The 22,954-nt window shown below is 43.7% G+C and overlaps 1 protein-coding gene across 1 annotated transcript in view; it reads left to right on the forward strand.

Annotated features, from left to right (window-relative positions):
• Window positions 1–22,954, forward strand: part of LOC145342614 (gamma-aminobutyric acid receptor subunit gamma-4-like) — a 229,624-nt gene that overhangs the window by 177,923 nt on the left and 28,747 nt on the right. The window contains exons 4-7 of the mRNA XM_080188158.1: window positions 1,761–1,981; window positions 4,740–4,822; window positions 10,158–10,295; window positions 17,990–18,142. Of these exons, the coding sequence (XP_080044284.1) occupies window positions 1,761–1,981; window positions 4,740–4,822; window positions 10,158–10,295; window positions 17,990–18,142 (595 nt within the window). The remainder of the gene's footprint in view (window positions 1–1,760; window positions 1,982–4,739; window positions 4,823–10,157; window positions 10,296–17,989; window positions 18,143–22,954) is intronic.

The raw sequence follows: 22,954 nt of genomic DNA on the forward strand, positions 1-22,954 counted from the left end.
TTGAGTTTTCTTTTTTTTTCATATCCTCCTTTTGCTTTTTCTAGTTTTTTTTTACTTCACCCTGTACTTTCTAAACTCGTCTGGGTTTCTACAGTATTAATCTTTTGTGACTATCATAAACTTTTATTATCTGCTTTATCTTGGTCTGTACGCTTCCGGATAACCTGATTTGGCAGCACCGCTCTTTTTCTTTGTGGAAATGTATACACTGTGCCTGCAGAATCCTGCTTTTGAATGCCTCCCACTGATTTGACACAGTTATTGACAGACATTCGGATTTCCCCAAACTCCGAGGAGTTTTAACTTTTAAACTGGTTTGGAAGCCAGTCTGATTGACAGGTGTAACTCCCAGGGAGGCAGCGAAGGCTGGAGATGGGACCGTGATCCTGGAGTGGGTAAGTTTTGTGCTGCTGAGATAGTGATCATGAAATTGGGGGTGGGTGAGGTTGGCTTAGAAAGTTGAGGATTGTGTGGGAGATGCAAAATCAGGGACATTAGTGGGTGATTGGGGCTATATCAGTGGCTGAGGGGATTGGGGGTCAGTAGTCAGGAGGGCGGGGCATGGTGATTCTGATAGGAGTCAGTGATGGGGGTTGTTGGTGAAGTGGTGGTTTGGGGAAAATCATGGGTTGTGGTGAATTGTTTATCAGTAGGTTTGTTGGGCCTGGAACATTCACTTATTTTGATTTGATTTGATTTATTGTTGTCACATTTATTAACATACAGTGAAAAATATTGTTTCTTGCACGCTGTACAAACAAAACATATCATTCACAGACAAGGAAATGAGAAAGTGCAGAATGTAATGTTACAGTCATAGTTAGGGTGTAGAGAAAGATCAACTTAATGCCAGGTAAGCCTGCCGCTGTTAGCCCACATGCACTGCTGTAAAGCCACTTAGCATATAGAAGCAGGACCACTCACTTCCTTTTACCTGGCAAGTTTCTCCAAATCTAGAAAATACAGCCAACTGTAATTAAAAATAGAAGGACTGTCCAACTGGAGGCAAACAGCCTTCTTTAAACAATTTCAGTGGCCAACCCACCTTCTGAGACAAAGTTGGTCAACCGACCCTTGAACTGTTTCTATTAAAATCAGAAATAGATAGGTTAGAGGTGAGTTAGTTAGCTTCCTGCTTCAGATTTTAAACATTTTAACTTCCCAAACAACCAAAACACATCAGTTTTTAACATGAGACAGCAGCCAGAAGAACGAGGCTAATGGTATTCATTGATATTTATGGGTAAAAGACACAGCAGCTATTGGTAAGTGACAGATGCATAATTTAGCAGGAATATTTACAGGTTTTTGTCCTTGCTACCATGTTCCGCAGTTCATTTCAGGAGAATTGTGTCTCACCTTCAATCTTGAACTAATTACATTTTCCCATTAATCCACCACAGGAAGTTAAGTTCTATCATTTTGTTTACTTAACCTGTTAACAATGTGATAAGTGCTAATAACTGCCTTCAGGTCTTGAATTTTTCAGGGAGATTTTAAAAATGCATATTTCTCCCTCCATAGATGCTGCCTTATATGTTGAGCATTTTCAGCCATTTCTGCATGGCCCAGGATAAGTTGCAATCTGCCTCCACCATTCACATCACGAACTCACAGCTCCAGTTAGTCAGTCACAAAGGTGGAGGAAGTCCGGGACCTCTGACCTGGCAATGAGTCGAAGGAGAATGTAATAGCTCTGAGAATGGGGGATTTTAAAAATGGAGTCATGTGGCTTTAAACAATTTTGCCTTGTGTTGCAGGAGTATACCATCGATATCTTCTTTGCACAGACCTGGTATGACAGGAGGCTGCGTTTTAACAGCACGCTGAAAGTTCTGACCTTAAACAGTAACATGGTGGGACGCATCTGGATCCCAGACACCATCTTCCGAAACTCAAAACGGGCGGATTCTCATTGGATTACCACACCCAATCAGCTGCTGCGAATCTGGAACGATGGCAAGATTCTCTACACTCTCAGGTAAGGTTGCCAACTCTGGGTATATTCCTGTCGTCACATGATGCCCCACTATCCCACCCCCACATTCTCACTGCCTGACACATCATTCCAGTAGCATGTTCAATCAGACTAGTGAACTGGATCATTTTTATCTTTCAGCCTTTCTTTCCATGTTCAATATTGTTTCACAAGAAACACATAGAAGTGCTGAAAGTAAATGAAAAATACAATTTATTGTATATACTCATGTAGAAATCAATCTCATTACAAGTCAAGCCATGATTTTTAATAGTTTGTAATTTTTCATGCGCTTGCTATAAATTAGTTAATCTGAGATTTTCAGGGATCAAAGCCCAAACATTTCAGGACCAAAACATAATTCCTCCATCCACAGCAAAAACTTCAAATCATTATTCATTAATTAACAGGATGCAGGGGCTAACTTGCAGAGCAAAGATTAAATAATTGAGTCCTCAATCATTTCTCTCAGCCTCCTGAGGAGGGGAGGCTTGGACCTTGTCCATCAGGCCCTCATTCGGTGAAACACTCCTTGCACCAAGGCCCAAGTCAAGGGCTGGGGGGTGTCATCATCGTGCCATTTGCTCCTGGCACCGTCCTTCCCCAGTCCCAAACTCAGCACTGAAACCACAGCTGATGCCACTGCTTCAGGAACTTTGAAGGAAGTTGTTCACACAGATGTGGGTGATCTCCACCACCATTCTGCTCTAAAATGAACCATAATGCCAATAAAATGAAATATGTGTTTCTGGGCTGGGTCTGAGATTAGGCCCAGACACGATGGGACCTTCCTGGGTCCCACAGTAAATGGTGGTTGGACCAGAAATGGGAGAGGAACCAATCGGTGACTAATCTTCTGGGCCTAGGGTCAGGAGGGGTTCCTTAATAAACATAAAGGGAGAGAGAACTTGAGAGAGAATGTGTCTGTAACTGTGTGTGTCTCACATATATATAGCCACTGTATCTCAGGTGCATGTCTTCTGAAAGGACTTGACAACTTTAGGTGAGAAGTGGAAATCTGAAGGGTAAAACTGCTATGAAACTGCAATTAATCAGAAGTGCCACAGAAATTTTGTTCCTGTCTAAACAGGGCATTCTCCATAGACCAGGTAAAATTACAACAGCAATAAGTCAGAGCAAATTTAAGGCAAGAACATATTATTTATCTAAGTAATTGTTTCCTGATATAAGTATGTGTAGCTCCCTTTATCGCCAACCATCAGATCTAATTCAGTATCACACAACCTTGACCATATGAACAGATATAGGACAGGGTGATTGAAAGCTTGGGTAAAGGAAGAGGTACTGAAGCATCTTAACGGAGAAAAGCAAGATAGAGAGGCTTAGAGGTTTAGGGAGGGAATTCCAGGGCCTCAGCAACTGAAAACATAGTCACCAATGGTGAAGTGATTACAATTGGGAATGTGTAAGGGTAGGCGATGGCTTAATGGCATTATCATTGGACTATTAACCTGGAAACTCAGCGAATGTCCTGGATTTGAACCTCACCAAGACCGGTGGTGGAATTTGAATTCAATTAAAACATATCTGGAATTACGAATCTACTGATGACTGTGAAACCATTGTTGATTGTCAGAAAAATCCATCAGGTTCACTAATATCCTTTAGGGAAGGAAACCTGCCATCCTTACCTGGTCTGGCCTACATGTGACTCTAAAGCCACAGCAATTTGATTGACTCTCAGCTGCCCTCTAAGGGCAACTAGGGATGGGCAATAAATGATGCCCCAGCCAGCAACGTCCTTGTCCCATGAATGAATATAATAAAGAAAGGTCAGAATTAGAGGAACATTAATATCTCATCAAGGAAGGCTGGCGGGGATGACAGAGAAAGGGATCAGGCCATACAGGAAATGGCAGAGATAGGGGTCAGACCATATAGGAGATGACAGACAAAGGTCAGACATCTGCCTTTCTTTGTTCCTCTTCCTCATCCACCTCATGAGGCCCTGCCCTCCCACCTTTGTGGATCCCTCCTTCCACTTTGCCACCCTTGTCATCACCAGACCACAAGAATCACTGCCACCACCATCCCCCCTCTTCATACTCCTCACCCCTGTTCAAACTTTGGACCTTTGCTGTGATGGCAGCTGGAGTCCCACAACACAGTACTGACCAGATAGAACTGGTGTGTGACACCAGGGGGGAATGAGACCCCTATATTCCCAGTCCCAGGTACAATACTGATCTGAGTCAGTAACACAGGAGGCTCGATGGGTCCAGCAGTATGGTGCTCTCCATGAAGGCCAGCTTGGCAAGCAGATGGAGGACAGGAACCAGTCTGCCCTGGCATCAGGAGCAGCCCAATACTATGGCCAAAAGTTGTTGCACTCACCCCGCAGTTTCTGGTGAATTGAGGACCAACTGCTTTGTGTACGCCACTCTCTAGCAGTCGGGTTTGATGTGATGTCCCACAGACATGACACAGGATTGAAAGTTCTGACGGGATACCAGCAGGCAGCTGTTTAAATCAGCATTCATGGCATGTAAATTGATGCAAATGATATTTACGCCACCAGCCAGCAGGAAGTGTGACCCACCATTAACCTGTCATTGGGAGAATTGCAATGGGATTTTACACCAGTGGGGTTCTGACTTTTTGCCTCCTGCAAGATTCACCACACCCACCAAGAGTGAGATAGAATTCCACCCAGTAATTTCAGTCTTCCCAGTCAAGGACTTTTTAAAATTTGAACTGTTGGTATGGTTGATGGGAATAACATTTTTTCCCCATTTTTCAGGCTCACAATCGAGGCAGAGTGTCAGCTCTATCTACAGAACTTCCCCATGGATGAGCAGTCCTGTCCTCTTACCTTCTCCAGCTGTAAGTCAGTCTTATTGATAACTCATTCAAATCCCTAATTCCAATCATAACATTAACTGGGGCTTGCTGTTCCATATTACCTGTCTCATACAAATAATAGGTTAGCTTTCTGATTTATTCGTGAGCCAAGATCAGGAATGATGGATGGCTTGTGCTCATCAGACCTCAAAACAACCCAGTTTCTCCACTGTTTTCTATCCAGCAGACTGTGCCCTGGGTTTTATTGTTCATGTGAGCCCAATGCAAGCTCTTCCTACAGGACAGCTTCAAGGCAGTTTTGGGAGGGACTGGGGATGGGGGTACTCTGTTTATCTCATGGCTGCAACTCCCTCCTCTGGTCCCAGGGATGACTGCATTGGGGATCAAAGCCATAACCTTTCTGCTCAGCGATTGGCAGACTAGCTCTGAGCCAAAACTGCACAAGATTAGTGGGACTGAAAGTTAATGAGCCTGTTACTGTATTGCCCTCACACCAGCAGTAACTAAACAGAGGTTCACCTACCCTGATACAGAGTCGAAAGAACCTCTGTTACTGATTAGGTCACAGAAGTTTGGGCTGATAGCATCTCAGAAAAATACAATTTTGGGTTGCGGTGGATACTGAAACAATCCACGATCCCAAACAATGTATCAGTGGGGTATTAACCAGGATTTGTGAGCAGGGCTAGAAACATAAAATCTCTGCAGTGCAGAAGGAGGCCATTCAGTCCATTGAGTCTGCACCAACCACAATTCCACTTAGGCCCTGTCCCTGTAATCCCACATATTTACCCCACTAATCCCTCAAACCTACACATCCCAGGACACCAAGCAGCAATTTAGCGTGGACAATGCACTTAACCTGCACATCTTTGGACTGTGGGAGGAAATTGGAACACCTTGAGGAAACCCACATAGACACGGGGAGAATGTGCAAACTCCACACAGACAGTCAACCAAGATGGGAATCAAACCCAGGTCCCTGAAGCTGTGAGGCAGCAGTTTTAACCACTGTGCCATCATGCCACCCCAAAAAGATGAATAACAGGCCCAAGGTCTCAGAAGGTTTGTCGGGGTGAAACTAGCCTGAGGCATAGTGAATTGCCAAAAACGGATACACCCACAGAAGACAGTAGGAGGGAAAATAAGTCTGGCCCAAAGACAAGTGGGTGATTCACTCTTGCCCATTTTAACCTAGCCCCTGCCAAGATCAATTTCACTTCCATTAATTTATCTTAATCTGATGCTGAGGGAGAGAGAGACAGTTTAAACAGGAGGTTAAACATCCCAATACAAATACTCACACAAATGGGGGGACAGAATTGCAGATGTAATCAGATTTCCATTGATATTCTACTATATTATGTTTCAGAAATAGTCTCAGGCAGGCAACACAGTGAAGATGATTGAGGCTAACCTGGCAGTCAGTTAGCAAAGAAAGAGCGAAACTCTTGCATTTCTATAGCACCTTTCACAATCTTAGCCTGCCCCAAATTGCTTCCTGACTAATAAAGTAATTTTTATTGTAATTTAAGAAACACAGCAGCCACACAGTGTGATCCCACAAACTACATTAAAACAAATGACTAAGTAAACTGTTTACATGATGTTGATTGAGGGATAAACATTGGCCAGGACACTGAGGAGGATAGTGCTGTGTGGTCAGCTGAGGGGATAGGCCAGCACTCAGTTTAATGTTTCATCTGAAAAACAGCTCTTCTAGCAGTGCAAGACTGCCTCAATAATGCACTGGATTGTCAACCTTTCATTTTGTGCTCATCTCTGGTGTCAGTATTAACCCTAAAATTCCTCACTGAGATCCAGAGTGCTACCAGATGAACCAGAGCTAATCCCAAGGTAATGCCTCTAGATAACACAATACAGCGAGTTTGTTTGTATTGAGTGGTAGTGGATGGAAGGAATCCGTACAATGGAACTGAAAGATGCATATGCTTGAGAACATTAAAAGTAGAATGTCATCTGGATTTGAGAGTTGGAGCTGTCTCTGTCAGGGACAGAATTTGAATATTGCAGTTTCTGATTGAGAGCAGGAATGCTACCGCTGAACAAATAGCTGGCTCCAACAACCCTACTGACCATTCAGTGAAACTGACATCAGCGATACACTCACAGTGGAATCATATATCCAGTGTCTAAGCTCAAGAATCATTACCTGAGTAAGGTGGTAAAAACAGAAAATGTGAGAAATAGTCAGGAGCTGTGGACAGGAGAAGCAGAGTTGCCGGCTGAATTCAGACCAACTGCAAGTCCTGAGCCCTTGTGTCTGCAAGACTGGCTGCTAATTGGCTGTCTCATATGCACTGACCAATTAAAAACAGTAGATGGGTTAACAAGGAGGGAGGCCCAATGAGAGGATCCGCAGCAGTGGCCAATTGGCAACCCCACCAGGCCTAGTGGACACTGCCAGAGAAGAGGGATACCAAGACTTCCATGAAAGTCCCTCCCTTAATTGGTGAATGAGAGGATAATACTGTCAGGAGGGTCATATTAGAGGGGAAACGACTCCAGAGAAATGCCTGTGGTTCCCAACCCCCAGCTACCTTCACAGCATTGCTGGGGTCCTGACAGAGTGAGGGATTCTTGCAATGCTGTGAATAATACAGCCCTGGATATATTGCCCTCGATTGGGGTTTTAACAGGCCTCAACCCCTGCCCGCCACTGTAGAGCTGACTGCCAATTTCCATGCCATCCTTCCCTAGGAAAGTTGCCTGCGGGTGGGATGCACCATCAAAAGCCATCCAGGGTTTCTCACAGCTTTCCATCACCCACCCATTCCCTTTCCCACAGCCTCCAGACCCAAATCCAACTGAGGGAAAATCCTGCACAATGTTTCAGGGTTAGTCAATTTCTCTTTCCACAGAGGCTGAATATTTTCTGTTATTCTACAGTTCCAGCACCTTCTGTACTTTGCTTTTATATTACCTGATCAAGACCCGGGCTGACTGATATTAAATGCTAAGTTGTTCTCCAGCTGGAGGGCAGCAAGAATTGCCCCCTTGTAAGAACAAAAGGACAACAGTTGCAAAATCACTTCAAAGCAAATTATAAATCAGTGTCGCACCCAATTCAATTAGGTTGGCTAGTTAATGACCCAAGACCCGAATCTAAATGAGCTGATAATGCCTTGGACCAACTTGATTGTATCATTCACTAGCTTCTTTCATTCACCCTGAATAATCACATCATCAAGTGTAAAGTCAGCTAGTTACTGAATGAATGATTATTTGAATAACGCCAGATTGCTGAATAATGCAGATGTAGGGTTCAAATCAAGCAAATGAAACCATTCCCTCCCAGAACTGTTCTCCACATATGATAACTATTATCCGCATATGACTAATCAGAAATCTAGATGTGGCTAATTGCATTTCAGATCATTAAATAAAAACATACAATATACACATTTCTTGAACATATGGGACAGCTATTTGAAGGCCCTGATGAAGGTGGGCGAGTGAGTTGGCACCAAAATTAACTCCACCCGCTGATGCCCCGGTTAATGCCGTCATTCTAACCTCCAACAATTTTGCTCAGGAGTGGGGAAGGTGGAACCTGGCAACCTGCCTGATTCAGGTAATAATCAATTGGTCTAGTTCCTGACCTTGTTGTCAGCTCGTCAAGGACCAGTTAGGAAATCCTGAAAATGCAAGTGGATTACTGAATGGGCCGGGAGCACAGCTGGTAGCCAGTCATGGCTGCACCATGCAATTAATCAGACCCATAGAAGGTATGCAATGAAAGGGGCACCCAGCTATTGGCACACAGGTACCATTGGATCAGCTGATTTTACAGAAACAGGGCATATAAAGACACAAACTCAATTTACAGAATAATGATTGGAATACGAGTCTTCACAGCTATTCAAGTCTTAAAGCTACAGACAATGTGAGTGGAAAGAGCGTTAAGCATTGGTTAAAGAGATGTGTATTGTCTCCAGACAGGACAGTTAGTGAGATTTTGCAAGCCCAGGCAAGTTGTGGGGGTTACAAATAGTGCGACATGAACCCAAGATCTCGGTTGAGACCATCCTCACGTGTGCAGAACTTGGCTATCAGCCTCTGCTCAGTGCCTCTGCATTGTCATGTGTCATGAAGGCTGCCTTGGAGAACGTTTACCCAAAGTTCAGAGGCCGAATGCCCATGACCGCTGAAGTGTTCCCTCACAGGAAGGGAACAGTCTTGCCTGGTGATTGTCGAGTGGTGTTCATTCATCCATTGTCATAGCATCTGCATGGTCTCCCCAATATGCCATGCTTCGGGACGTCCTTTCCTGCAGCGTATTAGATAGACAACATTAGCCGAGTTGCAAAAGTATGTACTGTGTACCTGGTGGATGGTGTTCTCACGGAAGATGATTGCATCCATGTGTAATAGTACAGAATAAAGTTAGTTCTAATTTAACTCATGCTAAGAATGGGAAGAATGGACATGTACCAAATTCAGTAATATCATACTTCAGCTTGAGTCTTTGAAGCCACTTACCCAGTGGTAATAATCTTATCTCAGAAGCAGAAGGTTATAGGTTGAAGTCTCACTGAGATGCGAGCCATTAACCTAAACTGTCACTCCAGTGCACACTGAGGTTATTGGAGATGCTGGCTTTCAGGTGAGACTTGAGGCCACTTGTCCTTTGAGATGGATGTAAACGATCCAACAGCCATTAGATGAGCATAGAATCATAGAATCCCTATAGCGTATTAAGAGGCCATTTGGCCCATCAAGCTGCACCAATGACAATCCTACCCAGGCCCTATCCCTGTACCCCAATTACCCTGCTAATTTCCCTGACACTAAAGGGCAATTTAGCATAGCCAGTCAACCTACCTTGCAAATCTTTGGACTGTGAGAGGGAACCAGAGCACCCGGAAGAAAACAATGCAGACACAGAGAGAATGTGCAAACTCCACACAGACAGTGACTTGAGGTCGGAATCGAACCCATGTCCCTGGTGCTGTGAGGCAGCAGTGCTAATCACTGTGCCACCGTGCTGCCCTTACTTATCCTCATTTTCTGACCGCTTAGTTCCCAAGCAACATCACTCAAACAGATTATCTGGTCATTACATGAAGATGTTTGTGTGATCTTGCTGTTTTCAAATTGACTGGTGTGTTCCCTGCATTAACTAAGGCAACTGTACAAAAGAGCTTGATTGCTGTGAAGTGCTTTGGGATGTCATAGTAGAAATGCTAAATGGTGTAGAAATGCTAAAAAATTGATTCACAATGAGCATGGAGCCTATTTCTTTGGGTTGAGATTGTGTATTATACTAATGGCGTACATATTTCTGAGAGTGTGGTGTGGTCTGTTCAATGACCCTGCCTCCTTGTGTCTACAGATGGATATCCACGAGATGAAATAACATACAGATGGAGGCAGTATTCGATTGAAGTGGCACACCAGCGATCCTGGAGACTCTACCAATTTGACTTTGTCCGCCTCAGAAACACAACAGAAGTGCTCAAAACCACCGCAGGTGAAATTCTGTCACATTTGAAGTGTGAGTTGGGAATGTGTTCACCATGAATTTAAATAATACACATGGTTTACAGAGATAAGTTTCGCCTGCCATGTTAGTCTGAAAAACTACCAGTACTGACGCTCTGGATAATGGAGCAAAATAGCGAAAGGCCCCTATCTTTGCATCACTTAGAGGAGACACGGCAGCATTCTATACTGGGACCATAATGGTTCACAATAGGTGGAAATGATTTGGACTCTAAAACTTGGATTAAATTAAATATGTTGTCTATAACATGGAACTGTGCACCAAAATACAGGAAAACCAAAACAGGGTTGTAAAATGAGTGGAGCGTATTCAAGTGAAATTCAAGTATGAAGTGTCAGATGTCCATTGTGGTCAGGGGAAGAATAAGAAAGCCATCTTTTCCTTTGAAAGGGAACCTAACTGGGGCAGAGGAGCAAAGCTGTCTGGAACTACAGCTCCATAAATTGCCAATAGTAGTTACATGAGTTGGTAAAAACATGAAGGGTGGAATCTTATCAACATTGATATTTTTCTGGTGTCAGTACTATAAGCAGGTCGCAACCCTCATGACATCAGTTGGACGCATAGCATTGGGATCTTTGGGAGATGACCAACTGCGAGACCATCTTCACATTCACTGTCCAATTAAGGATGATGGAGTCGGGGTCTGGGCAAGGGATGGGGAGGTTCCTGGTGTCAGATGCTCAATCAGGTATTCCAAAATATTGGATGGCTTTGCAGAGATGGGCAGTGCAGAGGCAGGTACAGGACCACGAGGACACCTTAGCAAGGTGGCATTCTCTGAAGTCATAACAAAATTTAAAAATAAAGAATCGTCACATCTGTCAGGGCTATCATTATGGAGCACCACCCCCCACCCCCACCTTCCTGCTGCTCTGTAGGATAGCTTGTGGCTGTAACTATGGCCCTCTAATCCTGTGAGGGGTATTGAGTAGACATATTAATGACCTCCTGGCCTGCCACCGGGAGGCTTCATCCAGCTACCTGCCATGCTCCTGTCTCAGTGGCTGGTCCCTCTGAGAATGAGAAAAACATAGTGGCATTGGGAACTGGCCCCCATTTAATCCCTTATTGACAACTTGCCACTGCTGGTCAGGTGGATGTTTCCCATTAACTCCTCCTCACAAAACAGTATCACTCAGAGGTGTGAACGTGTCAGGCACCCAACTCAATACTGGATTTTCAAATTTTCCCCGATGCCATTTGTAGACTGATCACCCTCTCAATCCTTATAGCTCTCCACATTATAATAGGGGGCCTGTTGGGCTACATATGCATGCTGGATGGCACCCTACACCATTGGTAATCCTGGTGAAACTATGCACATTCTCATTCTTGCTAGTACTTGCTGAGAGAGAAAACAATGGATGCTTCTTCTCTGGAACAGATGGCCTCCATGACCTCCTGGATGGCATACTGAGAACCGTTCGAGAGATTACCTGCTCACACCTAGAAACCTCTTACTGAATGGCGGGGCAGGCTCATGGGGCTAGCTGGCCTACTCCTGCTCCTATTTCTTATGTTCTTATGTAAACATCTAGAAGCACAATGATTAGCACTGCTGCCTCACAGCACCAGGGATCCAGTTCGATTCCAGCCTTAGGTGACTGTGTGGGGTCTACATATTCTCCCCGTGTCTGCGTGGGTGCTCCAGTTTCCTCCCACAGTCCAAAGATATTCAGGTTAGATGGATTAGCCATGCTAAACGTGTGGGGTTATGGGGATAGGACAGGAGAGCGGCCCTGGGTAAGATACTTTTTTCAGACAGTCAGAGCAGACTTGATAGGTTGAATGACCTTCTCTGCACTGCAGGGATTCTATGTGCCTTAACAGCAACTGGCAGAAGGCCCCTATCCCTGGTATGAGATTCTAGGTTGGGTTGTAGAAGGTGGCACAGTTCAGTGACCACCTCCATTCTCTATTCTGGATTCAGATGGAGGAAGAAGGTGCTCCTAAAAGCTCACTGCGTGCTAGGCCTTCACTGCGTGCTGGGCCTTCACTGCAGAGCCTTTCTGCTCCTTCCTCTGAACCAATGAGCTCCCCCTCTGCTGCCTTCACTTCATTTCATGGTCATGAAAGACTCGGATGGAATGTAACCAGATCGGCCATTCCTCTCTCATCAAATCCTGTGTCCTCTTTGAATTTAAACTATCACTGCATCCAAAATTACAGTGTAGTATTAACCCAAACTCACTCTAAGCTGCTGTCTTGAGCAGCTCACCTACAAGTTGATAGCTGGACTTTTAAAGATTAGAGAAATCCCTCATTCTGCTGGATTTGAGAGCACATGCAGACAAACCCCTCAAATTAATGTCGAACTAGTCAGAGTGGCTGTTTAATTTCTAACAATGTTTCTCACAAAGATGTACGTCCACGCCTGAGAGGGGAAAAACACAGGGAGGCATCGGAAATGTTCCTCCATAACAGCAACACTCGTGGTTTTGCAAAGCCCAATTTCATACCTGTTCTATTTATATTTTGAAAATCTCCTCATTCTGTCTCTCAGTCCCTAATCTCTGTCCTCTGGTTACCAAGTTGCAACAGTTTCTCCATATTTATTCTGTTGGCAGGATTTTGAATGCCTCATTTAACTTCCCCTGCTCTGAGGAGAATAACCCGGCTTCTACCTATGCTGACCTCTTCAGAAAATGGGCCAGTCTGGCCCAGTGACTGTGGCGGACGTAGACACTGGGATGTAGCCAGATGATTGTCTTGTGATTGGTGCTGAGCTAACACAGCAGTGATCCTAGGAAGCCCATTGGCCTCCCTGGCATTGTGCATAGATGTGACACCTTGCGTCCTTTTCTTGAGGGCATAGCTCTTTTTCATGAATAAATTGTAGATGTGGAAGTGTTACATCAAGATCAAATATCTGACTGTGTCCTCTGCTGACCCTCAGCATTCTGAGTGTTCTGTCGAGACCTGTCTGCTTATCCTGATACCCAGACAAGCTCAGCATCCTCAGCCTCTCCCAGTCCCATTTGGCTTTAGAGAAATGGACTCTCTCTGACAATGAGTGATGGCTCCCAGCTGTCCTGCACAACTTTGCTGAGCTGCTTTAATGCAGCAGGCCTGTTGCCTCAAACACACACAATTGGTGAGGTCTCTGCTGCTTTAACAGAAGATTGGTTCTTTGCTCCTTCAAGCCTCATTCCTGTTTAGTAAATGAGTAACTATTCACAGTTAGCAGTACTTCACCAAGCCATGTACTAATAATCAACTGGTGAACCAGCTAGTTCTAAATTCAAATCTCAACAAGGCAAGTGGTGACCATGAGCTTAATAAATCAGGTGATTTGCAGCAGGCACCAGACAAAGTAACATGAAAACCGTTACACTGTCATAGAACAAACTCATTCATCCACGTCCTTCAGGAAAGAAACCTGCTGTTCCTTACTGCTCTGTACCTACACATGTCTGCAATCCTAGAATAGATGGATAACTCTCGCAGCAATCAATATATGTTGCTCTGTAGCGTCTCTCAGCTGAGATAAATAAAAATAACCCAATAACCCAACAGATATAATACGGGGAGTGGAATGTATTAAAAATTTTGGCCTTGGAGGGAGTGCAGAGGAGGTTCACTACGCTGATACCGGAGATGAGGGGGTTGGACGATGAAGGGAGACTAAATAGACTGGGTCTGTACTCGTTGGAGTTTAGAAGGATGAGGGGGGATCTTATAGAGACATATAAGGTAATGAAGGGGATGGATAGGGTAGAGGTAGAGAGATTCTTCCCGCTCAGAAAGGACAGCAGGACTAGAGGCACAGCCTTAAGATAATGGGGGGGGCAATTTGGAATGGAGTTGAGGAGGAACTTCTTCACTCAAAGGGTGGTGAATCTCTGGAATTCTCTGCCTGTTGAAGTGGTGCAGCTACCTCGCTAAATATATTTAAGACACGGGTAGATAGGTTTTTGGTAGGCACGGGAATTAAGGGTTATGGGGAGAAAGTGGGAAAGTGGAACTGATCCACTTCAGATCAGCCATGATCTTATTGAATGGCGGGGTAGGCGCGAAGGGCTAGATGGCCTACTCCTGCTCCTATTTCTTATGTTCTTATGTTCTTAAAAATGTCTAGGATGAAATTCCAATATCTTCTGTGTTATATTTCCCCAGAAAATTTTGAATGTAGGAGGCATGGCGGCATCAGGGATCTGGATTCAATTCCAACCTTGGTTGATTGTGTGGAGTTTGCACATTGTCTCCATGTCGGTATCAGTTTCCTCCCACACTCCAAAGTTGTGCAGGTTAAGTGGATTGGCCATGCTAAATTGTCCCAAAGTGTCCCAAGATGTGTAGGTTCGGGGAATTAGCAGGATAAATGGATGGGGTTATGGGGATTGGGCCTGGATGAGATGTTCTGTCGGAGAGTTGGTGTAGACTCGATGGGTCAAATGGCCTCCTTCTGCACTCTAGGGATTCTGTGATTCTGGTCTTTGAAGGTTTATTGTTCCAATGATGCCAGATTATGGAAATGAAGGAATTTGCATGTATTTTACATGCTGTGTTGAATTATTTCTTTTATTTGATTTCTCCATCAAGAATAGCGTCAGTGTCAGTTTCAGGTGGTAAGTTAATCTGAGGCCCCAGCATCTCATGTTTATGTGAATTATCCCAATGCACCAAAATGGAAAAAGCAGGGGTGTTCTGTCAAGTATTCATGCAAGTACTCAGCTCTCAAACAAAATTATTAACAAAATTACTTTATATAACTAACATAATTTGCCAACTTTTACACTTGATGCCCTGGCCGATGAAGACAAGCAGGCCATATGCTTTCTCCACCACCTTTTCGATCTGTGCTGCCACTTTTAAGGATCTGTGTACCTGTACTCCCAGATCTCTCTCTGCGTCATAGAGTCATAGAGGTTTACAGCACAGACACAGGCTTTTCAGCCCAACTTGTCCATGCTTTCCCTTTTTTAAACCCTTAAACTAGTCCCAATTGCCTGCATTTGGCCCATATTCCGTATACCCGTCTTACCCATATGACTATCTAAATGCTTTTTAAAAGACAGAATTGAACCTACCTCTACTACTACCTCTGGCAGCTTGTTCCAGGCACTCACTACCCTCTGTGTGAAAAAATGGCCACTCTGGACACTTTTGTACCTCTCCCCTTTCACCTTAAACCTATGCTGTCTAGTTTTAGACTCCCATTTCTTTGGGAAAAAATATTGTCTATCGAGCTGATTAACGCCCTTTATTTTGTAGAAGTCAATAAGATTACCCCTAATCCTCCTATGCTCCAGAGAAATCCTCCAATCTCTCCTTATAACTCAAATCATCAAGTCCCAGTAGCATTCTAGTACATCTTTTCTCCACTCTTTCTAGTTTAATAATGTCTTTCTATGATAGGGTGACCAGAACTGTATGCAGTACTCCAAGTGTGGCCTTAACAATGTCTTGTATAACTTCAACAAGATCTCCCAATTCCTGTATTCAGTGTTCTGACCAATGAAATCAAGCATGCTGAATGCCTTCTTCATCACTCTGTCCACTTGTGGCTCCACTTTCTAGGAGCTATGAACATGTACCCCTGGATCTTTTTGTTCTATAACTGTCCTTAATGCCCTACCATTAACTGAGTAAGTCCTGCTCTGGTTCGATCGACCAAAATGCATCACCTCGCATTTATCTAAATTAAACTCCATCTGCCTTCATCAGCCTCCTGGCCAAATTGAAAATGATCTTGTTGCAATCCTAGATAACCTTCATCACTATCCACTATGCCACCAATCTTGGTGTCATCTGCAAACTTACTAACCATGCCTACTAAATTCTCATCTAAATTATTAATATAAATGACAAATAACAGTGGACCCAGCACTGATCCCTGATGCACACCGCTGGTCACAGACCTCCAGAGTGAAATATAAGTCTCTACAACCACCTTCTGTCTTCTGTCATCAAGCCAATTTTGTATCCATTTGGCTACCTCACTCTGGATCCCGTGAGATTTAACCTTTTGCAACAGCCTACCATGTGGTACTTTGTCAAAGGCTTTGCCAAAGTCTACGTTGACAACATCAACTGTGCGGTGTGTCTACGCTCCTGATGGTTCTGCCATTTATTTTATAGCTCCCACCTGAATTGGATGTACCAAATGCATCACCTCACATTTGTCTGGATTAAATTCAATCTGCCATTTCTCTGCCCAATTTTCCATCCTATCTATATTCTGCTGTATCCTCTGACAATCTTTGCCACTATCTGCAACTCCAGCAATCTTAGCATTATCCGCAAAACTGCTAATCAGACCAGCTACATTTTCTTCCAAGTCATTTATATATATAGCAAACAACAGAGGTTCCAGCACTAATCCCTGCGGAACACCACTAGTTACAACCTGCATTCAGTAAAAGCAGCCTTCTGCCGCTACCCTCTGTCTTCTATGGCCAAGCCAGTTCCGAATCCACCTACCTAGTTCACCCTTGATCCCGTGTGATATGACCTTTTGCATCAGCCTCCACGAGGCACCTGATCAAATGTTTTCTAAATTCCACGTGGACAACATCCACGACCCTTCCCTCAACAATCACTTTTGTCACCTCCTCAAAAAACTCAAGTTAGTGAGACATGACCTGCCTCGTGCAAAATCATGCTGTCTGTTTCTAATGAGACCATTCGATCCTATACCTAAGCATCTTCTGCAATAATTTCACTATTCCTGAAGTAAAGCTCATTGGCCTATAATTACCCTGGTTTGAAGGGTAGCAAGGTACTGACCTTGACAGATATATACTGACCCTGAATACACTGACCCTGACAGAATCGGGAAAACGATGGCCTAGTTGTACTATCAGTAGACTATTATTCTAGAAACTCAACTAATGTTCTGGAGATCCCGATTTGAATTCTGCCACGGCAGATGGTGGAATTTGAATTCAATAAAAATATCTGGAATTAAGTATCTACTGATGACCATGAAACCATCGTTGATTGTCAGAAAAACTCATCTGGTTCACTAATGTCCTTTAGGGAAGGAAATCTGCCGTCCTCGCCCTGTCTGGCCTACATGTGACTCCAGACCCACAGTGATTTGGTTGACTCTCAACAGCCATCAGGCAACTAGAACTGGGCAATAAATGCTGGCCAGCCAGAAACACTCAGTGTCCCATGAATTAATAAAAAAGATACACTGGCCCTGAATACTCTGAACCTGACAGGAATATGCTGACCCTGAATGCAATGGCCCTGACAGATATACACTTACCCTGAATATACTGACCGTAACAGATTAACAAACATCAAAGATTGTAAGTAAAATATTCAAATGAATGGACACAAGCAAAACCCTGTAGTCGTAAATGCCAACAAAGTGATAGAATTAGGAGAGTTCAAACAGCAAAATTATCAGAGAAGTCATCTTAGAATTTGAAAGGCCATTGAGATGTGGACAGAAGTGAGAAGTTTCACAGATCTGAGAACCTGAGAAACAGTGACTTATAATGTGATGAGTCTTCAGACATCTTACTCAATTTTGACTTCAGCACTTAATTTAAAATGTGAATATTCAAATTCAAATGCAGTGATGATCATTTAGATCACAAGAACTAGTGATGCCAGAAATCATATGCAATGTTTGTTCTGAGCATTTTAATGCAGAGAAATGAACAAATTAATTGATCCTTTAACCTTCATTTTTTTTTAATCAGGAGACTACACTTTGATGATCGTTTACTTTGACTTAAGTCGAAGAATGGGATATTTTGCTATACAAACCTACATTCCCTGTATACTAACTGTTGTCCTATCATGGGTCTCATTTTGGATCAAAAGGGATGCAACTCCTGCCAGAACCACACTTGGTAAGAATATAATATTGATGAGGAAATATGAATTGGAAATGATTAATGTAGAGGATGAGATAACGTGTGTTAATAACGAAAGGAGAGAAATCTTTCTTTCAGTATGTGACATGGAGTTTAATGCGGAGAAGTGTGAGGTAATTCATTTCGGTAGGAGTAACAGATGTGTTGAGTATAGGGCTAACGGGAGGACTTTGAATAGTGTGGAGGAGCAGAGGGATCTAGGTGTATGTGTACATAGATCCCTGAAAGTTGGGAATCAAGTAGATAAGGTTGTTAAGAAGGCATACGGTGTCTTGGCGTTTATTGGTAGGGGGATTGAATTTAGGAGTCGCAGCGTCATGTTGCAACTGTACACAACTCTGGTGCGGCCGCACTTGGAGTACTGTGTGCAGTTCTGGTCCCCACATTACAGGAAGGACGTGGAGGCTTTGGAGAGGGTGCAGAGGAGGTTTACCAGGATGTTGCCTGGCATGGAGGGGAGGTCCTATGAGGAGAGACTGAGGGATTTGGGGTTGTTTTCGCTGGAAAGAAGGAGGCTAAGAGGGGATCTTATTGAAACGTATAGGATGATTAGAGGTTTAGATAGGGTGGATAGTGATAGCCTTTTTCCTCGGATGGAGAAAGCTAGCATGAGGGGGCATGGCTTTAAATTAAGGGGGGGTAGTTATAGGACGGATGTCAGGGGTTGGTTCTTTACCCAGAGGGTGGTGAGGGACTGGAATGCCCTGCCTGCTGCAGTTGTAAATGCGCCTAGTTTGGGGGCGTTTAAGAGATCTGTGGATAGGTTTATGGACGAAAAGGGATTGGTTTAGATTAGTGGGTCAGTGTTTTTTTTTAAAAAACTGGTCGGCGCAACATCGTGGGCCGAAGGGCCTGTTCTGCGCTGTAATGTTCTATGTTCTTTGTTCTATGTTCTATGTTCTATGTGAAATTAGTGAATATCAGGACTGTTCATTCTGGATAGGCTGGTAACCAGCCCACATCTTTGAGAGTTACTGAAGGTTCTGTGTTGACATCCATTATTCTAATTAGGAATGAAATAAATGTGACAATGTCTTTGATGAAGTGCCAAGTTAGAAACTGATTGAATAGATTGTGAAATACAGTATTTCTGGAACTTTTCTGAAGTACGTTGTATCTTGACTGAGCAGTATGATTCACCCTGGAGTTCAATCAACAAGGATGAAGCTTTTGTTGCTGATTTATGCTTGTCCTTGTAAAGGTGGTGGTGAGCCATCTTCTTGAGTCACTGCCATTTCCTTGGTGTAGCTACACCCACAGTGCTGTTAGTGAGAGAACGCCATGATTTTGACCTAGCGACAATGAAGGGAGATGATATATTTCCAAGTCAGGGTAATGATTGGCTTTTTTCGGGGAAATTGTGAAGTGGCTCATGCATCCACTCTGGAGCAGTTGCTTTTAACAATGTACATAACTGACTTGAATGATAAGGGATCTCACTGATATGTATAAAATTCTAGCAGGACTGGACACACTGGATGTAGGAATGTTGTTTTCTCTTGGGGGATCCCAGAACAAGAGGCCACAGCCTCAGGATACAGGTAGGCCATTTAGGAGAGATGAGGAACAACATTGGTTATGATCCATGTAGCTGCTAACGACTTAGGCAAAAACCAGGAAAAAGTTTTTCCTTAGGAAGTATGAGCAGCTAGGGGCTAATTTAAAAGGCAGAACCTCAAACTTAATAATGAGAGCCAAAGCAAATTAGGTAGCGTAACTAAGATTGATTAGAGAGTGAAATGCATGGCTCAAAGATTGGTGAGAGGGAAATGGTTTTTGATTCATGGGACACTGGCACCAGTATTGGGGAAAGCAGGAACTGAACCACTGAGACACTCTACACTGTATTGTGCTAGGATGAGAGTTCTGGTGAGTCATAGAACTAGGGTAATAGGGAGCGCTTTAAAGTAAATGAGGGGATGAAGGATCAAGTATGGGAAGATGTAATAACTTAAAGAGAGAGGGCAAAGTAAGACCCTTGTCAGGCCTCATTTGGAGTACTGTGCGCAGTTCTGGTCGCCTCACTATAGGAAAGACGTAGAAGCTATTGAAAGGGTACAGAGGAGATTTACAAGGATGTTGCCTGGACTGGGAGGCATGCCTTATGAAGTTAGGTTGAGGGAGCTGGGTCTCTTTTCTCTGGAGAGACAAAGGTTGAGAGGCGACCTGATAGAGGTTTATAAGATGTTGAGAGGAATAGATAGGGTGGATTCTCGGAGGCTATTGCCCCGGGTTGAAATGGTCGCTACGAGAGGACACAGATTTAAGGTGCAGGGAGGAAAGTACAGAAGTGATGTTAGGGGTAAGTTTTTCACTCAGAGGGTGGTGAGTGAATGGAATCGGCTGCCATCAGTGGTGGTGGAGGCGAACTCGCTGGGGTCTTTTAAAAGACTTCTGGATGAGTATATGGGATTTTATGGGATTGGGGGTTATAGATAGGTCTATAGATTGGTAGGTGTTGATGTGATCGGCGCAACTCGTGGGCCGAAGGGCCTGTTTGTGCTGTAGTGTTCTATGTAATGTAGAAATAAGAGAAATGATAATTAGAGCACGACAGGAAGCGACAGATTGTACCCACTTCAGAGTAAACAGGCAGATAACGCCAGAGATTGTAGAAGTAGTGTAAGGGCAGAACTAAAGGCCGTGTATCTGATTATACATAGTCAATGGGGTAGTATGCTCCTCCTTCCGAATGTGGAAATCAGGGACAGTTTAAATGTTCCTGATGACTACGTCTGCAGGAAATGTGTCCAATTGCAGTTCCTGTCAGACTACATGGATCAGTTTGAGCGATGCATACTCAGTAAATGGCAGAATCCTTAGACACATTAGCATACAAAGAAAATTAAGCGTATAGGTCCACAGTTCCCTGTGGCAACACAAGTGGATAAGGTAGTTAAGAAGGCATATGGCATGCTTGCCTTCATTGGTTGGAGCATAGAGTATAAAAATTGGCAATTCATGTTGCCACTAGCTAAATATCCTCAATGTGCTAAGAATTACACTGTCAACCAACTTTAGATTATCAATCAGTGCACAGTTTAATGGAAGCTACATAGATTAATGTACAGGGGCTCTGTGTACTTTGCAGACAGACAGAACATGTACACACATTGTGCCTTTCTCAGCTAAATAAAAGAAGTGTCAGTCATTAGCAGATTGATTCCCCAGGACAATGTTTTGTCCCATCAGAGTCAAGCTGCCTGGTGTAAATTTCAAAAAATGCTTGGCAGTTAATTGTGTGTTACCACCACTTAATGCATTCTCCGTGGCAATGCCCCTACCACTTGCTAACCGATTAGCATACTCTTCTCATACAGTTTCTCCTGACATTAGTATGCTAGTGAATTTTTCTAATGAGTGCAAGATACAAAACTTCAACAAAAAGTATCTTTCTTCAGTAATAATCCAGAGATTCAAAAAACCTTTGAAGTTTTGCTTTTTTAATTTAGCCCTTAGCTGCTCCTACTCTCTCATCTAGCCAATGTCATTGATACCTATATGGATCAAGACCACAGGATCCTCAACCTCCCACAGAGAGTTCCTCTCCAGTCCTGAGGTAGGCAATACAGCCATCTGGACTCCCACCCTTGGCTGCTGAGAACTGTATTGATCCCCCTACAGTTGAATTGAAACTGAAAATCTCGCGGCTGAGATTTCAGATTCTGCTTTTCCCCATTCGCCTGGCCAATGATGTAACACGTTTCTGACCCAGGAAGGTTTGGAACCTTGTTTCAATACATTTAAATATCATAAGCAGGCTTCGTCATTGCATCATTCTCCCCACGTTGAGACTTCCCCTTACTGGCGTAATGTCATATTGGTGAAGTTTCCGATAGGTTTTTCAAAAAGGAAACCAGGTGAAGGCAATCTGCTGGGATCACACAGTTAAATATAACCCCGGGAGGGCAGTGCTCTGGCAGTGCCACTTTGCATTATCCTCTGGCAATGTTTCTTTGTTCATGAGATTGGGGCACCCTTTAAAAACAGCACCCAGATCTCTGGAAAGCCAATGTTGTTGGTTCTTTTTGATGCAACCAGCAAGTTGCAACCACTTACCTTGCCTGATCCAGCACTTAAGAAGAAGGGAAAATTCCACTGTTTCTCTGTCCACAGATGCTGCCTGAATTGCTACGTTTTTCCAGCATTTTCTGTTTTTATTCCTATACCAAGAGTCGTGAGCACAAATTTCAGGCTGACATGTAATTTTCCCCGCATGTTCTGTACTATTGGAGCTGCCATCTTTTTGATGAGATCACATGGTGCTATTTTGGAAAAGCAAGGAAATTGCCCAAATGTTCTGGTCAACATTAATCCCCTAATCAACATCACAGAAGCAGGTTATGATTGCATTGTTATTTGTGGACGCTGGAGTTACTATTTAGCCTTGTTTGCAATAATGCAAAAGTAACTACACTTCAAATGCAGTGCACAGAATCATAAAATCCTTACAATGCAGAAGGAGGTCATTCAGCCCATCGAGTCTGCACCTCTACAGGGCACCTTACCCAGGACCAGACCCCATCCTATCTCCAAAACCCTGCTAATCCATCTAACCTATATAGAACATAGAACATAGAACATAGAACATTACAGCGCAGAACAGGCCCTTCGGCCCACGATGTTGTGCCGACCAGTTACAAAAACAATGACCCACTAGCCTATACCAATCCCTTTTCGTCCATAAACCTATCCAGAGATCTCTTAAACGCCCCCAAACTAGACGCATCTACAACTGCAGCAGGCAGGGCATTCCAATCCCTCACCACCCGCTGGGTAAAGAACCTA

The sequence above is a fragment of the Carcharhinus amblyrhynchos genome, chromosome 4 (assembly GCF_965287045.1).
Source record: "Carcharhinus amblyrhynchos chromosome 4, sCarAmb.v2.hapA, whole genome shotgun sequence".
NCBI lineage: Eukaryota > Metazoa > Chordata > Chondrichthyes > Carcharhiniformes > Carcharhinidae > Carcharhinus > Carcharhinus amblyrhynchos.